The sequence below is a fragment of the Sceloporus occidentalis genome, unplaced genomic scaffold (genome assembly GCF_023333645.1).
Source record: "Sceloporus occidentalis isolate IW3139 unplaced genomic scaffold, rSceOcc1.0.p SCAF_1, whole genome shotgun sequence".
NCBI classification, from domain to species: domain Eukaryota; kingdom Metazoa; phylum Chordata; class Lepidosauria; order Squamata; family Phrynosomatidae; genus Sceloporus; species Sceloporus occidentalis.
In genome coordinates, this window is record NW_028316981.1 from 250989763 (window position 1) to 251012832 (window position 23070).

Genomic DNA, 23070 nt, shown 5'->3' on the forward strand with positions numbered 1-23070 from the left:
CACTTTCTCCCATATAACTTACCCCATACACTCAGGTCCTCTAGGGGGCATCAGTCAGCCCAAACTAGACTGACTGCTTTTAGAGGACATTTTCTTTGGTTACACCCAGATTGTGAAGGAGGAGATTCTGGAGATGGAGATTTTGGCTGGAATCCAATTGGGCAGTTATGAATGAGTGACCTAGAGTTACACATTCATAACTGTTCCATATTCACAACCCCTATGTAGCACCTAGTTTAGGGGATGGACAGGAACTGTGGAAGTCCCCCAGTTCCCACTTACTGGGCTGCAGTAGCTATAATTGATGGGGATCTGTTCCCCTTTTGATTGTGAAGCAGCTGGCTGATGATCCACTGACCCACACTTATGCAAATGATCTCCATCGGTAGAATTCACAAGAGAATTGTAAAATGGCTCTTAATTCTATCTCTCACAGTGGAGATCACTCATGAGAAGGGGTGGGACTGTCAGCTGCTTCCACATCAATCACAGCTCTTTTAACCGATGTTATATGTCATGTTATTTGGTAGTATTCTCTGTCTTGATCCATAGGGAGAAGCAGATAAGAAATAGATATTGTTATTGTTATTAGTTCAGAGGAAAATAAAAACCACACTATTTTAGCCATGTGCTCGCTTAAAATTTTTTTGTTATTGCAGACCCATGGGAATGGAATTATTTGATGGAATAACTCCAAAACCATTTTGTAGTGACTGTAAAAAGTTTAAAAACAACAAGAACACAATAGTCCCAGGGTCCCTCGTCTAGCATTAGCTTTTCTAAGCTTGCAGGTTTGTTTGTTTTTTGGTTTGACTGAAAGTTTTTTTTTTAAAAGAATTAAAGCAAGCTGAATTTGAAAAAGAGCTTTCACAATATATGAAGCACAGGGGTTTCAAAAAGAAACTCTTGCCCCCAGATTTCCTAGTATGTGTGAATTCAATGCTTCAGTTTCTAATGAAACTGTAGAGCAAGGCAAGAATTTTGGTTTTAAACAGTAAAAGAAGGAAGACAGAAGGCATATGTATTTTGCAAGCACACATAGAACATGAAAAAGCAGCAGATGGCAGCAGCAGATAGTCAAGACTGAGCCCATGGAACTTCAGAATTAAAAATTCACCATATATTTCACTGGCCATTGAAAAATACAGTAAACACTTGTAAAAGTCACTTACACATGAAACAGAAAATATTTACTCTAGCAGAACAGCACCCTCTTTCTTCACATCATGGAACTGAATGTTTAAAATATGAGTCTACAGATCTTTCACTACAACAAATTCAAAGCAGGATTTGAGAAGAACGATATCATAGCTGCACAGCAGAGCCAAAGTAAGTTAGCCTTAGATTGTTTATTTGAGATATAATCAATCCTACTTAATCCAAATGGGCCTATAAATTCCATTACCAAATGAATTATAAAGCAACAACTTTGGCTTAAAAAACCCATCAAAACAAACATACTGCTTTGCTTTAAAACTCAGGAAACATTGAAGATTAAATTATGGATTATGTAAAAATTCATAGACCAGAATGCAGCACTGACATATAAGATTTTCAGACTAGTGCTGAAGTGCTGGTAAAATGCAGCTAAAACATTTAGGAAGCGTTGTGTGTGTGAAAGCCTGACACACTTCCTAAACCTTAAGGGATCGTCAGCTCCCCTCCAGTGTCCCTGAATAGTTCAGGGAGAGGAAAATTCCTATGAATGCAAAGTTTCCATTTATTATTATTATTATTATTATTATTATTATTATTATTATTATTATCCCCCTTCTCCCAAGGCTGGGATTCAGGGTGGCTTACAACATTAAAAAAAAAACAGACCCATACAGTTAAAAACATAGAAAAATAGTATATTAAAATAGAATTACATTACTACAATAATTAAAACAAATTCAATTGCAAAATCCAATTTAAAAGATTAAAATGCTTAAAATACATTAAAACAATATAGGAGCACCCTGTCACCTGCCTTAAAACCTTTCTGTTTTAAAAGTTTCTGTTTAAAATCGCACGAGGCTCAAAAAAGTGGAACAGAAATAGGATACAGTGCTACCTCGGGTTACGAAATTAATTCGTTCCGCGGCGCCGTTCGTAACCCGATACATTTCGCAACCCGAAAAGGCTTTCCGTTAGTGCTGGAAAGCCGCTAGCCGCGCTTCGCATTTGAATTTCGCGCCGAAACGCGCCGAAATGAATTTCGTAACCCGAAAAATCTTTCGTTACCCGGAACAGTTTTTTCCAATCTAACTTTTTCGTACCCCGGAAATTTCGTAACGCGATCAATTCGTATCCCGGGGTACCACTGTAGTAGTGTCTATGGTGGAATATCATCAGACATTGTGACAGACCTATAACTGGTCTCTAGGCCACCTGTGACTGTGGAACACCTTTTCATTGTCAGGCAAAGCCGGTGAATAGCTGTCAATCATGCTGCTGTTGCATTAACCCTCCCATATGATAAACAAAAACAGCTTCATTTATATACTGCTTCATACTGAACTAACAGTGTCTAAGCAGTTTACAACTGTAAGCTTATTGCCCCCAACTATCTGGGTACTCATTTTAGGCACCTCAGAAGGATGCAAGCCTGAGTCAAGCTTGAGTCCCCTTGGCTGGGATTGAACTCTCAACCTTATGGTTTTGAGTGAGAAGCTACAGTACAGGCATTTAACCACTGCACCACCAGCTTCAATTCCAGGATTGGGCAGTCACATGGTCGCAGTCTCCTTCTCTCTCCTTCTCTCCCTCACTAATCCTGAGAAGGCTAGTTTTCTTGTTTTTACACTTTCTTTTCTTTTCTTTTCTTTCCCCTTCCCCATTGCATTGCCATCATTGCTAAACTGTATTACAAATAGAAATTAAAAATTTAAAAATAAAAGACATGCTGAGTAAAACAATAGGGCAAGAAGTTGAGGTTAAAGAACAGTTTGGAAAAGAGACTGAGCCCATTTAACTTATGCCAAAAGATGGAAAGAACAGAAAACTGCAACCATAAAAGAATGGATCATGAAACTTATGGATATATCAATAATGGAAAAGATCACTAATCAACTAAACAATACATTTTTAGATGACTATGAGGAAGAATGGAAAGAAGCAACAAAGTTATGGGAAAGAACAAGTTGAAAGTAAAGATAGATGAAATAATTAAGACAAATATTTCGGCAGGAAGTAGAAATTGATTCCAACTCAAGGAATACAATTATAGAAAAATAGATTATTAAAGAAATACAAAATCTGATGGGATCCGCTTTTGTAAGGACAAAAGGACGGTACAAATTATATCATTTCTTTAAAATGTAAGCAAGACTCACAATGAAACAATAAAATATGCCACTTAGTAGGAATGATGTTAGGAAGTTTAGAATGTAGAATGAAAAGATAGTAATTTGGAAGGTAGAATAAACTGAATGAAGATAGAATGAACTGGAAAGAAAAAAAAATGAAATTTAGAATGGAAGAAGTATGACCTTGAATGTAAGTATATTAATTTGAAATGAATGTATGTATGTTACTTTGAAATGAATGTAATTGATATAATAAAATTTAAAAAAAGGAAAAAAAAGAAAGAAAAGAGACTGAGGTGCAGTCAATGACAGCAATAGCCCCAGTCCTGCGATTGAAGACACATGTGATAAGTACTACTGCCAAACCAGTATGTATTGTAAATGTAATCATGATCATGAATGTGATCATGGTAAGAACAGAGCTTGTGCAATCATCGCATTTGTCTGTAGTTCTGTAGCTTGGAAAATAGAGCAGTTATCATCCCCCCACCCCACACAATCTACAGCATACTCATTGGGGACCTGGGAAAGGGCTATCTGCTTTCTTCTCTTTGCTGCAAGAACCATCTGCCCTCCCCCAGCATGGTCATGGCAGTACAGGGGCAGGCACAGAAAATCTGGCTTCTGGGATAGAGGGAGAAGTCTATGTAAGTATGCTTGCAGAATCTTATGCCCACAAGTGCCATAGGATTGCCAATTTTTCCAGGCCCTGAGATTTTTGGACAAAACCTAAGACCCAGGGAGATGTCCTGGTGATAAAATTAAGCATTATGCATTAAGTACCTGTCACAATTGCTCTCAGATTGTCTTTCAAATATACGGGGAGATAGAGAATGAGAGAAAGAGAGAGAACATATTTTCGTGTTTAGAAATTGAGACAGAAATTTTGGCAAAAAGGGCTGTCCCAGATCAAGGTGAAATGAGGGGATTATTTCTTATCATCTGTTTAGGGAGACATATAAGGAACATTTAATCTTACCTATTTTAAACAGAAGGTGGATGCATAGGACAATGAAGGGTGGGCCCTGATGCAACAATAACTGAGAAGGAAGAGACAAAGGTCTGAAACAGAACTGCAGTAAGCACTGGCTTGGGGTGGTGTGGGGGCATGGTATTTAGATGACACATGCCCTGCCAACACCCTGAAGCCGGCGCCATGCCACCTGCTTAACCAGACAGTAGGCAGTGTTGTGGTACTCCGGTAGCATGACATTCAGACACTAGACATTGCACACTGCAGGAGCACAGAAGAGCCACCGCTGTGGTGGAAAGGGTGGCTTTTTTCCACCCCCAAAGAAGCGGCATTTTGCTGCTTCTTTTGGGGGCAGAAAAATGCAGGATCAGGGCCACAGCACACATTTGCTGTGGCCCCAACCTGGCACTCAAAGGGGTGGCGTCAAGCTGACCCTTTAGGGCCATCTGTACCAGCCCAAACTTAAATATATAAAAGTCTTGGAGAGTGTTTGCAAGTTTTTCAGCCACAATTAAATTTTGCAAATTGTAGCGAGCTGCTATTCTGCTTCCTGAACTGGAGATGGGTCCAATACAGACAGCCCCAAAGGGGTGGGTCTCTGCCACCCCTTTCCGCATTGGACTGGGGCCAGGGCAGCCTCACTGGCAGCCCCTGCGGCCCCAATCCTCCGCTTTTCCAGGCCACGGAGAAGTGGCAAAATGCCACTTCCCCATGGCCTGGAAAAGGGGTTTCCTTGGGGCTGGATGCCCCCGGACACCCCAACAGGTGCAGCCATAGGAGAAAGGGGTCGCTCCACCCCTTTCTCCCTGGCTTCATTCCCGCAGCAATCTAATTGCTGTGGGAATGAAGCGCGTGCCCAAAATGAGCTCCGTTTTGGAGCTCCTTTCTGCACTGCAGATAGAGCACTGCAAGTGCCCTCCAGCAGTGCAGTGACATCATGCACGCATCAGTCCATGTGGAGGTGGCGCGTGCATGATGCCATCATGCCGCACTGTGTATGGATGGCATGCCTTCAAAATGGTGCCATCCATATGAACTAGGGCTGAGGAGCATGCAGTTGCTATACACTCCCCTAATCCTAGTTTTGGCCCTAGGTTGGCGCTTTCGCACCATCTGTATCAGGCCATTTTCATGCATCCCTTTGATCTTCCCTGCAGTTTAGCCCCCCAAAATTGGAGAATTTGTGCTCTCATCTCCTGGAGATGACCCACAAGAAAATGGAGACTTAAGGACAAGCCCTGGGATCTGGCAGGCCTATGTTGGATCACAGCCATAGCATGCAGGGAAACCTTACTTTCTTTTTAACTGGAACTAATCAAATAGCCCTCTGGAATGGGCCTACTATGTACAAGTTGGAGTGGTTTGAACTCTTTGGCTCTCACTAAATCTACTACACTTGTGTGGCAGCTCAAAGAGAACATTCATTGGTACCAATTAAATCCCCCCCCCCCCATTTTAGTCTTGTGGGAGGAGATAGTGGGGGGCAATGGCTGGGAAAAGAGTTCATATTTCTCATACTCATCTGTACTGCCTCCTTTGTCATGCAATCAAAGGGCGAAACAGATGGGCCAAATAAGGCAGCCTCTGGCCACTTCAGGGGCATGGCAGTTAGATGCTTCACACCCCTGCAGTGGCCGGATGCTACTGTGAGACTGGCTAAGGTGGTCTGAAGCTGCCAGAAAAAGGAGCAGCAAAAAACAAAAATAAAACCCTACTCCTGCTGGTTTTCCATTCAGGACTGTGAAGGTGGCCCACTTCAGGAGTGGACTGTCCAGTTGCCGTGGTCCCAGAACAATCAGGCCCAGAGCTATCTCTGGCCGCTCCTTTTGGCCCATCTGCTTTGCCCCCAAAATAAAAAATGTAGTCTTGATTCATGCTGATTCATTTGTTTCCTCCAAAGGATCATGGGAACTTCATTTTTGTGAGGACAGATGAGATCTTTGCTAGAAATTGTACTACCTTTGCTAGATCTTTGCTAGCTTCATCATAGCATTCAAGCTCTGTAGATTCCCTAGTTTAGCTTGAAGCTGGTTTAAATTGCCTTCCCAAATTAAAATGCAAATTTTGACTGGCTGACTTTAAGGGAGATATTGATCTGGGGGAAGGGTCAAAGAAAAGCAATGAAGACATGTAAAGTCTTGTTGTCATAGCTCAGAAGTGTGCAGACCCTGAAATGTTTCAGTAAGTTTTCTGTTTAAGACCACATGCTAAAAGTCCTCAGTGAGTTGGTTTTCCTCCAACTGCCTACCATAACTGCAAAATCCATTTCCTAATCAGTCATTGGCAGCTCAGAAACAATCAGCAGATATCAAAGCCAATCCTCCCCTTGCAAACTGCATTATTTTACACTTGCTTCCACTAATCCTCATTTGCCATTTTAATAGCTCAGTTTGGAGAGATCCTTAACTATCCCTTTCTGATTATTTTTACCACTTAAAAAAGGAAAGAAAAAGTCATCATCAGGATGATGCAGTGCTATTCCCAAGACAAATCTCTGGGTGAAGGGCATTATTTACATCTGCCTCCGGTTCTTTAACCATTTAGAATCCATGTTGGAACCTTTCCTCTGATTCCAAGACTCTAGCATTTACTTATGTGATCCTTTGGTGAAGTTATTGTCAAAAACCTTTTTAGTGCTCAAAAGATTGTTGACACTCTACAGGAACTATCAAAGTTTAGTGAGGCAGAATGTGTCTTTGCAGAAGCCTGATTAATTATTTTCTCTTTGCATTATAACATTTGTCTTAATTGACTGCCTGTCAATTCATATAGAACAGTTGTTAAGCTAACCAGCCTGGAATTCTCAGACCCCCTGAGGATCCCTTTATAAATTGGCATTGGGAGTTTTTCCAATCTTCTAGTACAAAGACTGGTCTTAAGGACAAGTTGTTCTTTTTGATTGGGAGACTAGCCATTTCACAGCTGATATTTAAAATAACTCTTGGATCTGGGGATTTCTTTGGTTTCAGTTTGTCAATGACAGACAGGCCAAAATAAAGCTGCTTCAGGTCACTTTGGAGGTATGCTGTTTTAATGATGCATGCGTCATAAGAGGCCAGAAGCCATGCCAAAGCCACGCTCCAGTCCTAAGGACTGGACCACAGCTTTGGCACAGCTTCTGGCCTCTTATGATGCATGCATCATTAAAACAGCATACCTCCAAAGTGACCTGAAGCAGCTTTATTTTGGCCTGTCTGTACGGGTCCAGAGTCAAAAAATTCTTAATCACTTTTCATCCCTATTTGTCTAGTCCTTAAATAGCTTTCTTCAAAATGTTGGTTCCGGCACAGGTATCCAGTGATGTAGACTTGACTGATTCAGACTCAATTACTTCAATGACTCGACTTATATTTGAGTTTACAATAAATGGTGCATTCACTTGACTCAACTTGCAACTTGTATATTTTTAGTGACCAACTTTCTGGCCTAACGTCATCCAGAAAGTTACAGAATGGAAAATGGTTTTCATCCTTTGAACAATGTTTCCATCTACTGCTTTTTGCCTACCAGCCATGTGACAGAAGTGGTACTTCACATTTGCTGTACAAGAAGCTCCTGTATCCTGTAGACCCCCTCTTCAAGCTCATTGCTTAATACAGTTGTTTTCCTCTGATAAATGTACTCCTCACTATGGGGGTGAGTCTTGTCTTCTGCTACTCCTAGGAAACGGTTTAGAAGGTTCCTCTGATGTGCAGCAGGGACATGCTGCTGAGTAGACCTCATTTATCTAAAATGTAATCTTGATAAACTGCCTATGGTTTTTTAACCTAACTTTGTGCACATCTTCTTGATTTTCTAGTTCCTGAAACTCCACCCCAGCCCCCCTCCTTTTTTGAAAAAAGTTGTCTCCCACATTTGAAATTTAACTTGAGACTCAGTTTGAAACTATCTTGCAAGGACCTGAGCCTTGAGTTGAGTCTTGCAGGTAGAGACTTCAGACCTGGAGTAAAAGACTTGAATACATCACTACAGGTATCTACCCTCTGCAATGAAGACCAACACAAAGAAACCAGTTTCTCCATAATCTATGGCGGGGTACAGACCGCCGATTTGCGGCGGTCTGCCGCCGCCGCCAGTAGGTCCGCGGGGGAGCCGGAGCCTTCAGACGGCCCGACTCCCGCGCGGACCGAAAAAAGAAGCTCCAAAATGGAGCTTCTTTTCAAGTCGCGTTTGCGACGTAGCGAGGCGCCAGGGTCGCGCTCGCTACGTCAGAAGCGGTGCGACACGTCTGGACGCTGTGCGTCCAGTACGTAAAGATGGCGGCGCCCATGTGGAAGGGGCGCCGCCATCTTGTACGTATTCTATACGTACTAGGGTTAGGGGGGTGCGGAAGCACCGCCCCTTCCTAACCCTAGTACGTATAGAAGACGTACTAAATGGCGGTGTGTATCCCGCCTATCTGTCCTTTTTAGTGCCTCAAGTGGATATAGATTGCTTTCTAAGTAAACAATGAAATGTAAGTAAGGAACACAAGACTATTAATGAATTATGTGTAAGGATTAGGAGCGGGGAGAGTATGGTCAACCTTGCTAGTGACAGTGGTGGGACTAAGAGAAATGCCTTCTCCTCAAGGTCTGGGCAGGTTCATACCAAGTCAAGATGATTAAACTAAGATTGCCTTACTTTGGCCATATCATGAGAAAATATGACTCACTAGAAAAAGCAATAAGGCTTGGCAAGGAGGAAGGCAGTATGAAAAGATGAAGACCCCAGTTAGATTGACTCAGTCAAGAAAGTCATGGCCTGACAGTGCTGATGACATGGAGGTGACTTGGACGTCTCTCATTCATAGGGCCACCATAAGTCAAAATTGGATGGCAGTAAACAACAACAAAAATAATATTTAAATCAGTTTAAAGGGGACACCATGCCCTTGGTAATGATAAGTTTGTAAGCTCTGGCCCTCTTTGCTTTATCACAAGAAAAAATACAAAAGAACAGGGCGGTGTGTTCTTACATTCAGTGAAAGGGGTATTTCATGTAAGCAAAAGGGAAAGAAACACTTCAAATAAGAACTCATTTTTTAAAAAAAAATGAAAGAAGCTAAATCAACATTCATAAATGAAGGAGAAAGGAATGTTGCATTAAAAGCATAGCAAATGTGCATAGAGCTTTTTAAAAATCAATGTAGGATGCTTGTTAAATATACCTTTTCCTTTAATTTTTCACACTTCACAATTTGGTGGGCAAGATGAGTAGAATCATAGAAGAGTTGGAAGAGACTACAAGGGCCATTCAATCCAGCTTCCTGCCATGCAGATGGCCATCTAATTTCTTTTTAAAAGCCTCCAAACATGGAGACGCCATTGCTCTCCATAGCAGTGAATTCCACTGTTGAAAAGCTGTTACCATTAGGACGTTTTTCCTAATGTGTCCTCTTTTCCTTGCTCCAGATCCTAGTCTCTGGAGCAGCATAAAATAAGCTTGCTGTATCCTCAGTATGATATCTCTTCAAATACTTAAACATGGCTATTATGTCACCCCCTAACCTTCTCTTTTCCAAGCTCCTCATAGGGCATGCTTTCCAGACCTTTCACCATTTTGGTCACTCTCCTTTGGACATGCTCCAGCTTCTCAACATCCTTCTTGAACAGTGGTGCCCAAAACTGGACACAATAGTCCCTCAAACTAGTCATTATACCCCTATTTATGCAGCCTAGAATTGCATTGGCTTTCTTAGCTGCTTCATCACATTGCTGACTCATGTCCAGCCTGTGGTCTACTAAGACTCCCAGATCTGTTCTGCATTACTGTCATCAAGCCAGGTGTCATCCAACCTATATCTGTGAATTTCATTGTTACTGTCAAAGGGTAGTATCCTACATTTCTCCTTGCTGAAATTCATTTTGTTAGTTTTGGCCCAGCTTTCGTATCTGTTAAGGTCATTTTGAATTCTGATCCTGTTCTCTGGGGTAATAAGTACCCTAGTGTCATCTGTAAATTTGATAAGCAGTAAAATGCCCATTTGACAGTACAATACCTTCTATTCCTTCATCCAAGTCATTGATAAAGATGTGGAATAGCACTGGGCCCAAGACAGAACTTTGTGGCACCCCCTGGTCACTTTTCTCCAGGATGAGGAGGGGCCAATCTTGAGTACTCTTTGGGTTTGGTTGGTCAACTGAAAGATCTCTTACAAATCCTATAGATCTATAATAATTTCTTCAGCTATATTTCCATAAAACTCAGATTCAGAATACATCAAAAATTGTTCCATTCTAAGTGGGGAATTATGTAGTGTCAGCAGAGTGATTTTGTTTGATTCTGGATCCCAAAAGTGGTAAATATTACTTTTTGAACCCCACCTCCCAAAATTAGTAGGCAACCTACTCTGGGTTTCTGGGAGCGCTAGTCCAAAAAGTAACTTTTCTAAGCTCGGTGTGTGTGTGTGTGTGTGTGTCTTACATGAGTTTCATGAAAACTCTGCTTCATCTGTTTGCTCATATTTGTAATGCATTTTGAGTTGGTGGTTTTAAACCTCCTTCCACAGTTAACTACATCAAATGAAAAACATTTTTTAAAAATATGTATTATATTATGATTGAGTTTGATACTGATTAAATCACCTCTATTACTACAAAAGGAAAATAATGAAGTTTGTCTTATAAAAACTGTATTGTATGGAATTTGCACTTCTACTGGCAATTCAGATCATGGGAAGTGGTCCAGTCAGCTGAAGTTTGTTTTAGACAACTCACTGATTTATATTTTCTGAAATAAAATCTTAGTTTGACTGAGGCCAATGGTGAAGGTTTTAACATGAATTTCAATAGCAGTAGAATTGTGAATTCCCATACAAAAACAACTGGGCCTCTTTCAAAGTATGATGTCTCCTAATTTACCTTGTCTGACATGGAACATGCTGGCCCATAACCAGTTGATTTGGGACAACTGTACTTTGAAGGCCCTGAATTGGTCTTTGGTTTACAACTCCTTTGGTGCACAGAGAGACGATCAGGAAGGAAAGTACGACCACAATTTTGACAAGGCAGGAGCTGAGCTTGGTCGCTTTGAGCAGCAGCTGCATTTACAGCCATCGGACTAGAAGATCCTCCACAAAGAGCCTGAGGCTTAAGAGGGGCTGGTCTTCTGAGATGTTTTGGTAACTGCTCATTTTCAATGTGCCACTTCTCCAGACATTGTGGCTCATGGATAGGAAGTGATCGTGATCCAAACTCTTTGCCACAGATATAGCACACCTTGAAGCCAGGTCTTCTGGTTGGAATGACTGGCCGATCCCACTGATCCTGGGACATGCCTCTTGTATTTGATCGTTTTGAGACTATCACAGTCCCGGGCCTCTTCTTCCCAGATTTTACTTTAATCACAGAATTTAAACCTACTACATCTGGTAAAACTGTGGGAATATCTGACACACTGGATGTCAAAACCTCTTTTGAAGGTGAAATGGTAGAAATATTAGCAAGGACTTTCCTAGCATTTGGCACAGTTTTATGATGCTTGTTTAAAGTCCTTTTCATTAGAGCAGTTTCCATGAAGTCTACAGTGTTCCATTAACAGTCTTTCTGGATTTATATAGTGGCACTTGGCTTGACCTTGTATTTCCTGTCCTTGTCTTTTGGTTGAACTTGCTCCTTTAAAAACAGCTACAGTCTCTAGGGCAAAGGTACTAGAAACTATAATCAGCAAGAGTAGCTGTGGGAGATAAGGGTACATTTGCAATCTTCTAACTGTAATGTTCCAGTAATGCTGTGGTTCACTGTGAAGGTTTGGGTTGGTGGGTTTTTTTTTTTTTTTTTTTTTGCCTTTTCTTTTTACTATTTTTGTTGTTGGTATTTTTGCCTTGAAAAAGAAAAGAGATACATCACATATATGAATAATGGTAACAATGCAGGGATTCTTACATTTTAAAAAATTGAACAATCAAAGTTCATCCAATGAATTACTGGGTGTCCTTCCCATTTTTTAAAAAAAATGTTTTTGCTGTTCTTCTAAGAAATTTTAAACTCATTATTCAGAGGAATAATAATTATGTATGTAACTACATTCTAGAACAACACATGTGACAGGATTTAGACATATAAGTTGATTCTGTGTGAGACAAAAGAAATCATACATTTGCAACAAAAAAGGTAAAGTACAGCGGGTCTCCCCTTATGTGGGGATCCTTTCCAGATCCCCCCACATAAGGGGAAATCCATGTATGCTTGGGCCCCATTAAACATGGGTGCACTTTAAATTCTTTCCTTGACAATCAGAATGTATCCTTAAAATTCTCTTACACCACTGGAAACTGTTTGGTTGAATAAAACATTAAAGAAAGAAGACCTTGTTCTAATGCCATATGCACTCTAAATCCATAAAACCATTTTTTAAAAAAGGAAGTGTTTGCCTGACAGATTTCCTGCTCCCATGGTTGTTTTTCCCAGCTGTTCAGGTTCAGCTGTTAAATATCAGGTGTAAAATCTTGCAAACTAATGAGCAGAGTTGCAAAGCTTCCATCTATTTGTGTAATAAAATCTTTATTAGTAGCTAGAAGAGGCTTTGGGTGCATCTTTCATTTGAAGACATTTTTTTCCTTCTAAAATAGAGCAGGGCATGCAAACTGTGGTCTGTGGCCTCCATGTAGTCTACTAAAGCACACAATATGCCTTCTGAAGTCCCCTGGTCTTCTTCCCAATCTATCTGCAAAGAAAATCAGCTGAAAAGGCAAAACCTAGAAGCTGTGGGGCCACAACTTGTCATTTAAAAGCTATTCTAGCCCTTCCACCTGTTTCAAGCACAAAGTAGCCTTTAAAAAAAAAAGCCCATTCTTTCACCAAACAAGAGAACGTTTTTGTTAGATGGTTTAGAGATCAGGGTCGTGCAGCTGGCCATACAGCTATGATGTTGCATCAAGCTAGTCATCAAAAGGTCCTTTGCAACCCACATCACTCTGCCATCTGTACAAATTCTGTAGGGTTGCTTTTCTGGGTTGTACTACAATGGGGATTGCTGTTAAGCTGTGTGTATTAATTTTTTATATTGGTTAAAGTAGTCACTGGAAGTTTTAGTGTGTATAACCTTTGTTGTTGGGGAATGATAGGAGGGATTGTGCTGGCTAGACACTTAGTAGTAGGGCAGAGGGAAGATTGTTACCTGGTACTGGAATGTGCAGATGTGTGGGGTAGGTTTCATTTGATGAGAACTTTCTCAGGGGAAAGGGAAAGCAGAGGCAAGACTGAAAGTTATGAGAGTTTGGGCTGACTGGGCAAGTATGGTTGAAGAGGGCAGGTATGTTTGAATCTGTAAACAAATTGAAGTAAATATTAGGGCAGAACATTGTTAATTTTAAGCCAAATAAAATTTAATGCTTGTGGATGATGACAGTTCTGTCTACAGACATCTGCCTGTTCTCACCTATCAGTTGTTGAAATTAGGTTCTTGCTGTTTGAGTACAGATTTACTGAACTCAAGGGAAAGGGCAGTTCTTGATAGATTGTTTGCTATATCCGCAAGTGTGAGCACTATCTAAGGGGCAAAACAGACTGGCACAATATGCCAGCTTTGGGGTTGTGTGGGGGCATGGCATTTAGATGGATGCCCCGATGCCACCCCCAAGACAGTGTCATGCCACCCGCCCAACCACATGGCGGGTAGCTTTGCAGCACTCTGGCGGCACAGCATTCATATGTCGCACACCGCAGGAGTGCAGAAAAGCCACCACTGCAGCAGAAAGGGCACCCATTTTGCTGCTTCTTGCGCTGGAAAAAAGCCAGATCAGGACCATGGCATGTGGTTGCCACAGTCCCAATCTGGTGCTCAAAGGAGCAGCATCAAGCTGCCCCTATACGGCCGTCTGTTTTGGCTCTAATTTTAACTATTTGTAGGACCCTCTCTCATTATGTGAAATATGGTTTGTACCTTTCTAGATATTTCTGGCTCCTCAGAATTCAGAGCAAATGAAAACTTTTCAGGTCATAGAGAAAGAAAAGACCAGATAAGGCCATAGAAAAAGAATAATGGGAGGAGTACCTTTGTTTCAGTCTGCTAAGATTTTAACCACCACTCCATTTTCTACTAATTGATGCATATCAGTGGTGATCAAGCTGTTGACGCTTTGCAGCAATTTCAAGCAGTAATGCAGATTCTGGAAGAGAGAATGTTGAATGAGTCAAGACATGTTGCTGAAAATGAATCAGCCAAGACGAGAAACCATAAACAACATGTTCACAATATAGCCAGTTGTTGAACTTACAAAATCTCAGTTGGAAAAGCTTCATATTAGATTTATTCTTTATTTGGGGGATTACACCATTTGGACTCATTTCTTTTCTGTTAAGTTGGAAATGGCCTGTAACTTCACAACCATAAATTTGACATCCCCTGTTATATTCATGAGCAACTATAAAACCTGTTAAGTTCTAAAAAGTAAATTACTATTTCTTAGTAAAAGACAAGATATACTGTATATACTGAACTATAAGTCAACCTCATGTATAAGTCGAGGGCAGGTTTTGTGGCCAAAATCATGGATTTTTATATGACCTGTGAATAAGTCAAAGGTAAAATTTAGGGGCATGTAACAAAGGGAAATGATGCCAAAGAACTTGAAAAATTCCAGCAGGCATAACTATTTCTATTCACACTAAAGGCTGGATGGATGAGAGAGTAGAATGGGGTCAGAGCTTCCAGAACAGACTACTGTATATACTCATGTACAAATTGAGAAATTTAGGTTGAAAAATTGACCCAAAAAACTGAGTTGACTTATCCATGGGTCAATGTAAGTACTGTACTTTAGTGTGTGTCTGTGTGTGTGTTCATCCCTTGGTGAAAGGCAAGAGTTTAATCTGCCCTGGAAGCATTGGCCCCCTTCCCCTCTCTCATCCATCCAGCCTTTAATAGGAGTACAAATAGTTATGCCTGCTGTAATTTTTAAAGTTCTTTGGCACTGTTTTCCTTTGCTTCATCCTTTACATATTTCATTACATGCCCCTAAGTTTTACTCTCAATTTATCCATGAGTCATATCAAAATCCATAATTTTGGCCCCAAAACCTTGCCTTGGCATATATAGGAAGTTGACTTATAGTTGAGTATATATGATATATTCTTGCCTTTCACCAGGGGATGGTTCAATTTTTAAATAAGAGTTAGAGTACAGTTCTTACATTGACCCATGGATAAGTCAGCTCAGGTTTTTGAGGTCAATTTTTTGACTAAAATTTTTAGACTTATACATGAGTATATACAGTAGTTTTGTTTCTCCCTGATTGTTTCAACAAATGTGAATCTTAATAAAATATGGGTCATCATCTTTCTTTCAGATAATAGTTGATCTATTCAGCACCCCTTAAAGATGGCTTTAATTCACTGACCATACACTTGTAATGAAAATAAATTTAGATGTAATAGACTATTTGGATCCAAATAAGACAATTTATAGAAATACAGAAGCTTATTCAAATGCTGCCAGAAGAGGCTACTTTATATGTAATATCTCACAATCAAACAGTAACTAGTCCAAATTTAGATCATTAACATTTTATTTTCTATGAAAAATGAGACCTACTATGGACTAAACATCCATTTATCTTTTTAAAGTCTGTAAGTGTAGGGATATGTCTAACAGTCAAGAGAGTTCTTTCCTCTAAGCATTCATCCTAATGGTTAGGTGAAATGCTATGCTTTTTTAAAAAATAAAGTTTCAGTAGGCTCAGATTTATAGATCCTTTAGGACAAGAACTCCACAGAGAACCCATTATTTTGTTAGCCTCATGGATGTCTTTGGAAATAAAGCTGGTACACATAAACATAAGACTCTATTTCCTCCATCCATTTTTCAAATTCTTTTCTTCAGCATAGGTTCTCTCTCTTCCCACATCTCTCTAGATTCCTCTGTGTAAACACTCCACAAAAATGCATATTGTAACCTTGGCGACTTTTAACACACGTTTGTTAAATGGAACATCAATGTATTGACTTGGGAATTAGACAAGTGATTGTGCTGAAATCCATCTTGATTTTTGTTTATTAAGAAGTCTACATGGGAAACTCTTTCTGAAAAAGAATATTTCTTTGCAGGAAGTGATGTTAAAGCATGAAAGAATAACCAAGTCCTTAAAGCATTTTAGGAGTCTAAAACACATTACCAAAAAACAAAGGCAATCTCTGGAGCAAAATCAACCTCCTTAGTTGTACTACCATAAAATTCTCAAATTTTGTAAGAACACAAACCTGCAGAATGTGGGACATTGCCTTTGTTTCTCTTTCCTTTATTGTTGAAAGCTGTTTAATGTCTTACTGCATGTTTACAGCTTCATCACAATGAGTCCACCAGCTTCAGATTTTCTACTCTCATGAACAATCAATCAAACACTAACAAAGCTTTCCCATGCCAGAATATACTGTGAAGCAAGTCCAGTGTAACTTCCTATTAAATACTCAGATCTTTCAAACTATAACTGACCTCTTAAGTGAGCCCCAAAGCCTCACACCCAGAGCCCTGTGATGATTTTATTTATTCCCTGAAGGTTGCTGAAGGAAGATGGAAATCCCCTGTATATTTATGCTCAAAACCCTTCTTGCTTTTAAAAACATGCTACTGTAAAAAACAAAATGCAGTCTGGACAATAAATGGGTTTATAGTATACAATTTTATTAGAAAAATATTATGTAGGAAGGGGATGATTAACTCCTCTTTCCCCAGAACCATTATTCCATTTAGATTTGGTGAGTTCTGTGTCTCAACTGGAAAATCCAACTGGAAGAACCAACCATAGATTCCTAAATCATAAGATTTGGTCCTCAAGTGCAGGTGGGATCCATATGTCCCATTGTGGCAGGACCAGGATCATGTCGAGAACTGTGGGGATCCTCTTACATTGTTAGTTCTTCTGTTGTAAGTAATCAGTTGTGGATGGATAGGAAATTGCCATTCTTCCCTCAGTTTCTTGGAGCACCTGATGCAGCATCACTCCAGAACATTTTGGGAAGTGTAAGGTGGCCACTAAAGTTAGGTTGTTGTTAGCTGCCCTCAAGATTACCTTGATTCATAGCAACACTGTTTATGATACTTCACCAAGATTCCCTGTCCTCCACTGTTCTGCTCAGGTCCTGGAAATCCATGCCCGTAATCTCTGATTGAATCCATCCATCTAGCATGGGGCCTTCCTCTATTTCTCCTACCTCTACCTTTCCAAGTATTATTGTCTTTTATAGTGAGTAATGCCTTCTTATGATATGGCCAAAGTATGAAAGCCTCAGTTTGGTCACCTTGACTTCCAGGGATTGCTCAGGCTTGATTTGTTCTAGGACCCATTTGTTTGTCTTTTTGGCTGTCCACGGTATCCTCAGGACTCTTCTCCAGCACCACATCTCAAATGCATTAATTTTCTTCTTATTCACTTTCTTCACTGTCCAGCTCTTGCGTCGATACATGGTGATGGGGAATACAGTGGCCTGAATGATTCTAACTTTAGTGCTTATTTGTATACCTTTATTTCTTAGGATCTCTTCTAGCTGCCCTCCCCATACCTAGTTTTCTCCTGGTTTTTTGGCTGTAGTCTCCACTCTGATCAGTGTTTGAGCCAAGGTACAGGAAGTCAAAATGAAATGAGATAGGTATCAGACAATTAAAAATGGTAAGCATCAATAAAGGCACTGACAATGTCAGCCTAGAATCAGGGTAAGAGTGGAAAATACATTGGGTTTTTTCCTCCTGAATGAGCACAGCCTGGCATTTGTTTATTGTTTTTATGTGCCAAGAACTATATTGGGAAACATTTATTACTTCATGCAAAGGGATCTTGTAGCACCTTTGAGACCAACTGGAAAAAAGAAGTTGGCAGTATGAGCTTTCATAGACTTAAAGCTATATGCCTCTGAGGAAGTAGACTCAAATTTATGAAAGCTCATGCTCCCAACTTCCTTCTTTCACTTATGGGCACCCTTTGCGCTGCCATCCAAGCAGCTTCACAGCACAGTGTTTTGATGCTGCACACTCTAAAGCCACCTGGAAGCCAGCTTCATGTCACCCACACATGGGCCGGCTTCCAGGCACTCCAGCAGCATGGTGTTTAGACACTACATGCTGCAGGATCACCATAAAGCCACAGTGGGGTGGGCAAAGCTACCTTTTTTCTGGCGCAAAAAGGCCTGCGATTGCCATGGCTCCAATCTGGCTTTCTCTGGGGCAGCTTCAAATTGGCCCTTTGGGGGCAATCTGTTTCACCCCTTAGTCTCAAAGATGCTACCAGATCCCTTTGATTTTCCAGACTATCATGGCTATATCATTGCAGTACTACTATAGGTGTCTTTTTCTAGAGTATCAGTTTTCCTCAAGAAAGCCAATTCTGTTCAACTTAGTATAAATGGAAAATTTGCTTATACTTCCACAATAGCATCAGAATCAATGCATATTGCCACAATATGCTAGGCCACTATTCAGCTTGGAGACATATAAATACCAAGGAGACCATAAGTTCCTTCTCAGTTAGACCTGACAAAATAGGTATTTTTTTTATACTGCCTTAAATGATCTCTCTCTCTGTATATGACTTCCCGGTTGAAGTGGTATAAAATCAAGCCCGGCAAGGCAAGGCACTGGGCACAGCATTTGCCCAGGAGAAGTCTTGACCTGCAGAAAGGTTACCCCTTAGTATAGAGGAACCAGAAGATCAATTACAAAGGTCTGTTTCACCCCTGATCCTGGTGACTCAGCTGCTACAGTACCATGCAAGTGAGCACAAACTGAAAGGAGAAGCCTGAGATTGTAACCTTGCCCCACTGTGTCATTAACACAAGCGCCACAAAATCAACTTTATTAAAATAATTAAGTAGATACTCTGGAGTTTTTCTTAAGAAAACTTTCTGGTTCTGATGGGGAGATTTAACTTCTTCCAACTTTGATTCTATGTACAAATAAGAGACTGTGAGTAATTTGACCCAATAAATTATTTTAAATAACAATACAACTAAAGTGTTAAAATTAAGCAGAAAACTACAAACTGAAAGAAATCAAAAGAAAAATGACCTCAAGTATTAACAATATTAAGAACTGAAAATACTGAGAGTACTAAGAACTGAGAGAAACATGAAGATGGCATTGTGTGTCTGTGACTGCAATAAGAACAAGGTCAATTCATTATTGTGCTGAGGCAAAGGAAAACTCCTATCCAAATGATGGTGGCATAATAGTTGTGAACAGGCTGATTTTTAAAGATGACAACTGTTAAAGAAATGAAAGAGGCATCTTTGAGAGAATCTACAGAAAATCTGGAAGACCAGACATTTTGGTTGAAGGTATATGATTTTCTGAGAATGTGGAAAGAAGAGTTATCTATGTACACACACTGCCATTGGGGACAATGGGGGCTGTTCCTAATGGCAAAGTGGTCATGTGCAAGTGCTGCCATTGGGGACAACAGGACTTAAGGTCCCACAGTTTTCAGTATCCACAGGGGGGTCTGTACAGATCTTCTGCGGTTACTGAGGTCCCACTGTATATTGTTATGGGACTGTCTGAACTCATCAAGCTTAAACATTAGGTATAAAAGAAATTGGCCTTGTTTTGGTATGATTGTCCCCATTGGGCAAAGAGTTTTTAATAATCTCTCTGCTTCTGTTCCAACTTGTTTCCAGTTTTGGAACAATAATGTACCCTTGTGTAGCAACAACCATACTGAACTAACATGGGGCTAGTAGTCTCAACCTAACTTAGGTGATAGATGGTTAATGATTTGCTTACTAGTGATTTCATACGGCTTTATTTTTTTTGTCAGCCGTATTACAACTCTTCCTGGCCTTGCCTATTTTTTGCACTTATATCTGAGCACATCTCTTCCTATCACCTTTACATGTCCAGCCTGATCACATTCCACCATTCAAAAGTCTTCTCCCTAAAACGACTCCCTCCATTTCTCCTTCCTGGCTCTTATTCCTGGAACAGCCTACTAGAACACCTCCATGTGATCACTTCCCTTAATTCCTTTAAATCTCTTTTCAAACCTCACTTTTTCTGAGAAACCTTTGGATTGCCCTCTCACACTACAGTCCTTTATACTAACTAAGCCAAAGTACATACTGTTGGAATGATCACATATTCATCACTGATGTATCCATGTGTCATTCCCTGTGCTTTCTCTCTCGATTTTTTTGTCACATGGAGCTGTCACATGTAAAGTATCATGTCCACAGGTGCCCTCGTGTGTGTGTGTGTGTGTGTGTGTGTGTGTGTGTGTGTGTGTGAGAGAGAGAGAGAGAGAGAGAGAATAAGGAAAAAGAAATGGCTATTATAAGAACATTACTTCTTGGCCAGTGTTCTAGCCAGAAGGAGATGCCAAAGATCCAATCTATTGGATCAACTCTGTAGCCGTTCTCACTGAGCCTTGATGATTTCATATTTGGCTAGCTCCATCCATATACTTTGCTTTTCCTAATTCTCTTCTTTGAATGGCTGTTTTCATTTATTTGCTTGCCTTTTCTTGCTTCTTGTCCTAAAGCCCTTCATATAACAGCTCCTCATTATTCTAAGCACTTACAAAGAAACTATATAGGACAATAGTATGAAATCATTCTATCTAATATGAATTCATTAAGGAAATACTGGCAGCCAATAGCTCATGTCTTCAGGTGTGTGTGTGATTCTAACCTAAGTCTTTCCCTAAAAAGAAGCTTTCCAAGGTGCTGAAGCTAAAGTTTGGATTGAAATCCAATGCTGATTCACTGACCAATGACATGGAAAGCACCATCCACCACTGGAAAAAATATTACCAACATGCATACATACTTTGAATGACTGGAGTTTGGTTCCAGGACAGACACACACACACACACCCCAGATACCAAAATCTGTGAGTGTTCTAGCCCCAGAATATACAATGACATAGCAAAACAGTGTTATATGAAATGGCAAAATCAAGGTTTGTTTTTAGGATTATTATTTTTTCAAGCTCTGGATGGTTAAATCTGTGCATACAGAATGCATGGATATGGTGGGCCAACTGTACTACTAAAAATGAACTCATCAGACAAAAATGCAAACATATTTCTCTTATGAGTAAAAATACTGTGTTGTTTGGTATTCACAGAGGTGAAAGGCGGTTATTAAAAATAATTTCAGCAGGCACTAAATATTTCAGAATATGTCTGGTGATGTTTGTGCCTGTACATAGTGAAACAAATAACAAGTGAAATGTAGCATTTGATGTCTTAATACAAACGATCTGGCTTTTTTAGCTATATGTCATTCTGGCTAATCATCATGTTACATTTCAAGCCAGAATCTTCACTGTATGAGTTCACTTTATAAGAAGTGTCTTTTCTAATTATCTGGCCAATTGCAGGCATTCTTAACCTAATGAAATAGTCATTTCTAAGCTTGTATTTCCATGCCATTATAACATAATTTGATTCTAACTTTCCTACCACTTGGAAAAACAGCTATTTTTTCTTGGTGGGGGGGGGGGGAGTGACATCATGGTTAAGAAAGAAAGAAAGAAAGTTTGTATCTGGCACAAACTTAATCCCTGTTATACTGATAACTAAATATAATTAGCATTTGGCAGCTTTCTCACCAGTGTGGCACAATAATTGTGGTGGTGATTATAGTTGCAGTTATTATTATTGGTGTTGTTGTTGCTATATCTGCTCCTGAAAACATAAAATCTCACACTTTTTTATATTCACAAACTCAGTGATAACAGTCTCATAAAGCATGATGCATGATGAACTATCTAACACAGCAAAGACAATATTGTATACTCTGAGCATGCTATTTCCATTAAAAGGGGTTCATTTGGTCCTGTAATTCAATACTGTAAGAAAGGGATATTTTTTATTGAGCTCACTGCCTACTAGAAGTTCAATTTTTCCAGGCTTGATCTTACCTTGAAATCTCAGTACTTAAGCCCCTGCATAATGATCCCTCCATGCTCACTGAGGAATTAGCAGAAGCAAAGCTTAGGTCTTAGTATCTCTTTTCATGCTTAATTTAGTAGGTTAGCATCTTGGGTTGCTGTGGCAATGGCTGTTCCTTTCTTTTGTCTCTGTCATGTTCCCTAGCAACTTATCAACAAAAGTGAAGTCACAGAGTCCCCGTTAAGCTGATTGGCCAACAGAATTGCTTAGGAAGGTGGTAGTGGGGAGCCTTATACATGTAGTACCAATGTTTACATGCGAACATAGGCATGTTTCCAAGTTCAATTCTAGGAAATTTCATGGGAGGGGAAACTAAAACTTCCTCACTTTGATCCCAATGGCTACACAGTTAACTGAAATGGTTCATGTATCAAAGAGACGGAGGAAAGGGATTACAGGAAGAACTTTATCAAATAATTATTACTTAGCTATTTGCTAGGGAGGTTTGACATTGAATAATAGTCCAAGCTGTAATTTCCTGCACTTCTGTTTGATACTATACTGAATGTTGCTGTTATGTGCCTTCAAGTCATTGCCAATTTATGACAAGCCTAAACTAAATTTGTCATGAAGGTACCTTCCTTTGAGGCTGAGAGAGTGTGATTTACCCACTCAGTGGCTAGCTACCCATAGCCAACCAGGTATCCAAACCCTGGTCTCCTGGAGTCCTAGTCCAACAGTCAAACCACCACACCAGAGTAGCTCCCCACTGTATTAAATGCTTGTAATGAATAACTAGTAATGTGGAAGGAAAGCTATTTTCTACTGACTCTAGTAAGCATTAGGGATGGACAGAATATCCAAATGTATTTGAAAAATGGTTGAAAAAACATATTTTTCAAATGTCAAGAAATTCTGAGGGGAAGAATCCTGGACTGAGGAGAAGCTTCACAATTTGGCACTTATTTTGTGCGAAATTTGCAGATGGCGTTTTTGTGCTGAAAAT

At 40.0% G+C, this 23070-nt stretch overlaps 1 protein-coding gene across 4 annotated transcripts in view; it reads right to left on the minus strand.

The window, feature by feature from the left end:
* The window catches only part of LOC149323744 (zinc finger protein 474-like), a 44055-nt gene extending 21829 nt beyond the window's left edge, over positions 1-22226 (minus strand). For 3 of the 4 annotated variants that reach the window (XM_089491703.1, XM_089491719.1, XM_089491711.1), the window contains exons 1-3: positions 22094-22226; positions 14239-14353; positions 11106-12066 (exon numbers count right to left, since the gene is read on the minus strand). In XM_089491703.1, the coding sequence (XP_089347829.1) occupies positions 11106-11759 (654 nt within the window). In that variant the 5' untranslated portion in view covers positions 11760-12066; positions 14239-14353; positions 22094-22226. Of the gene's footprint in view, positions 1-11105; positions 12067-13362; positions 13510-14238; positions 14354-22093 lie in introns of all 4 variants that reach the window. The other variant, XM_089491697.1, reaches the window with a different exon arrangement.
* Between the last annotated feature and the right edge of the window lie 844 nt (positions 22227-23070).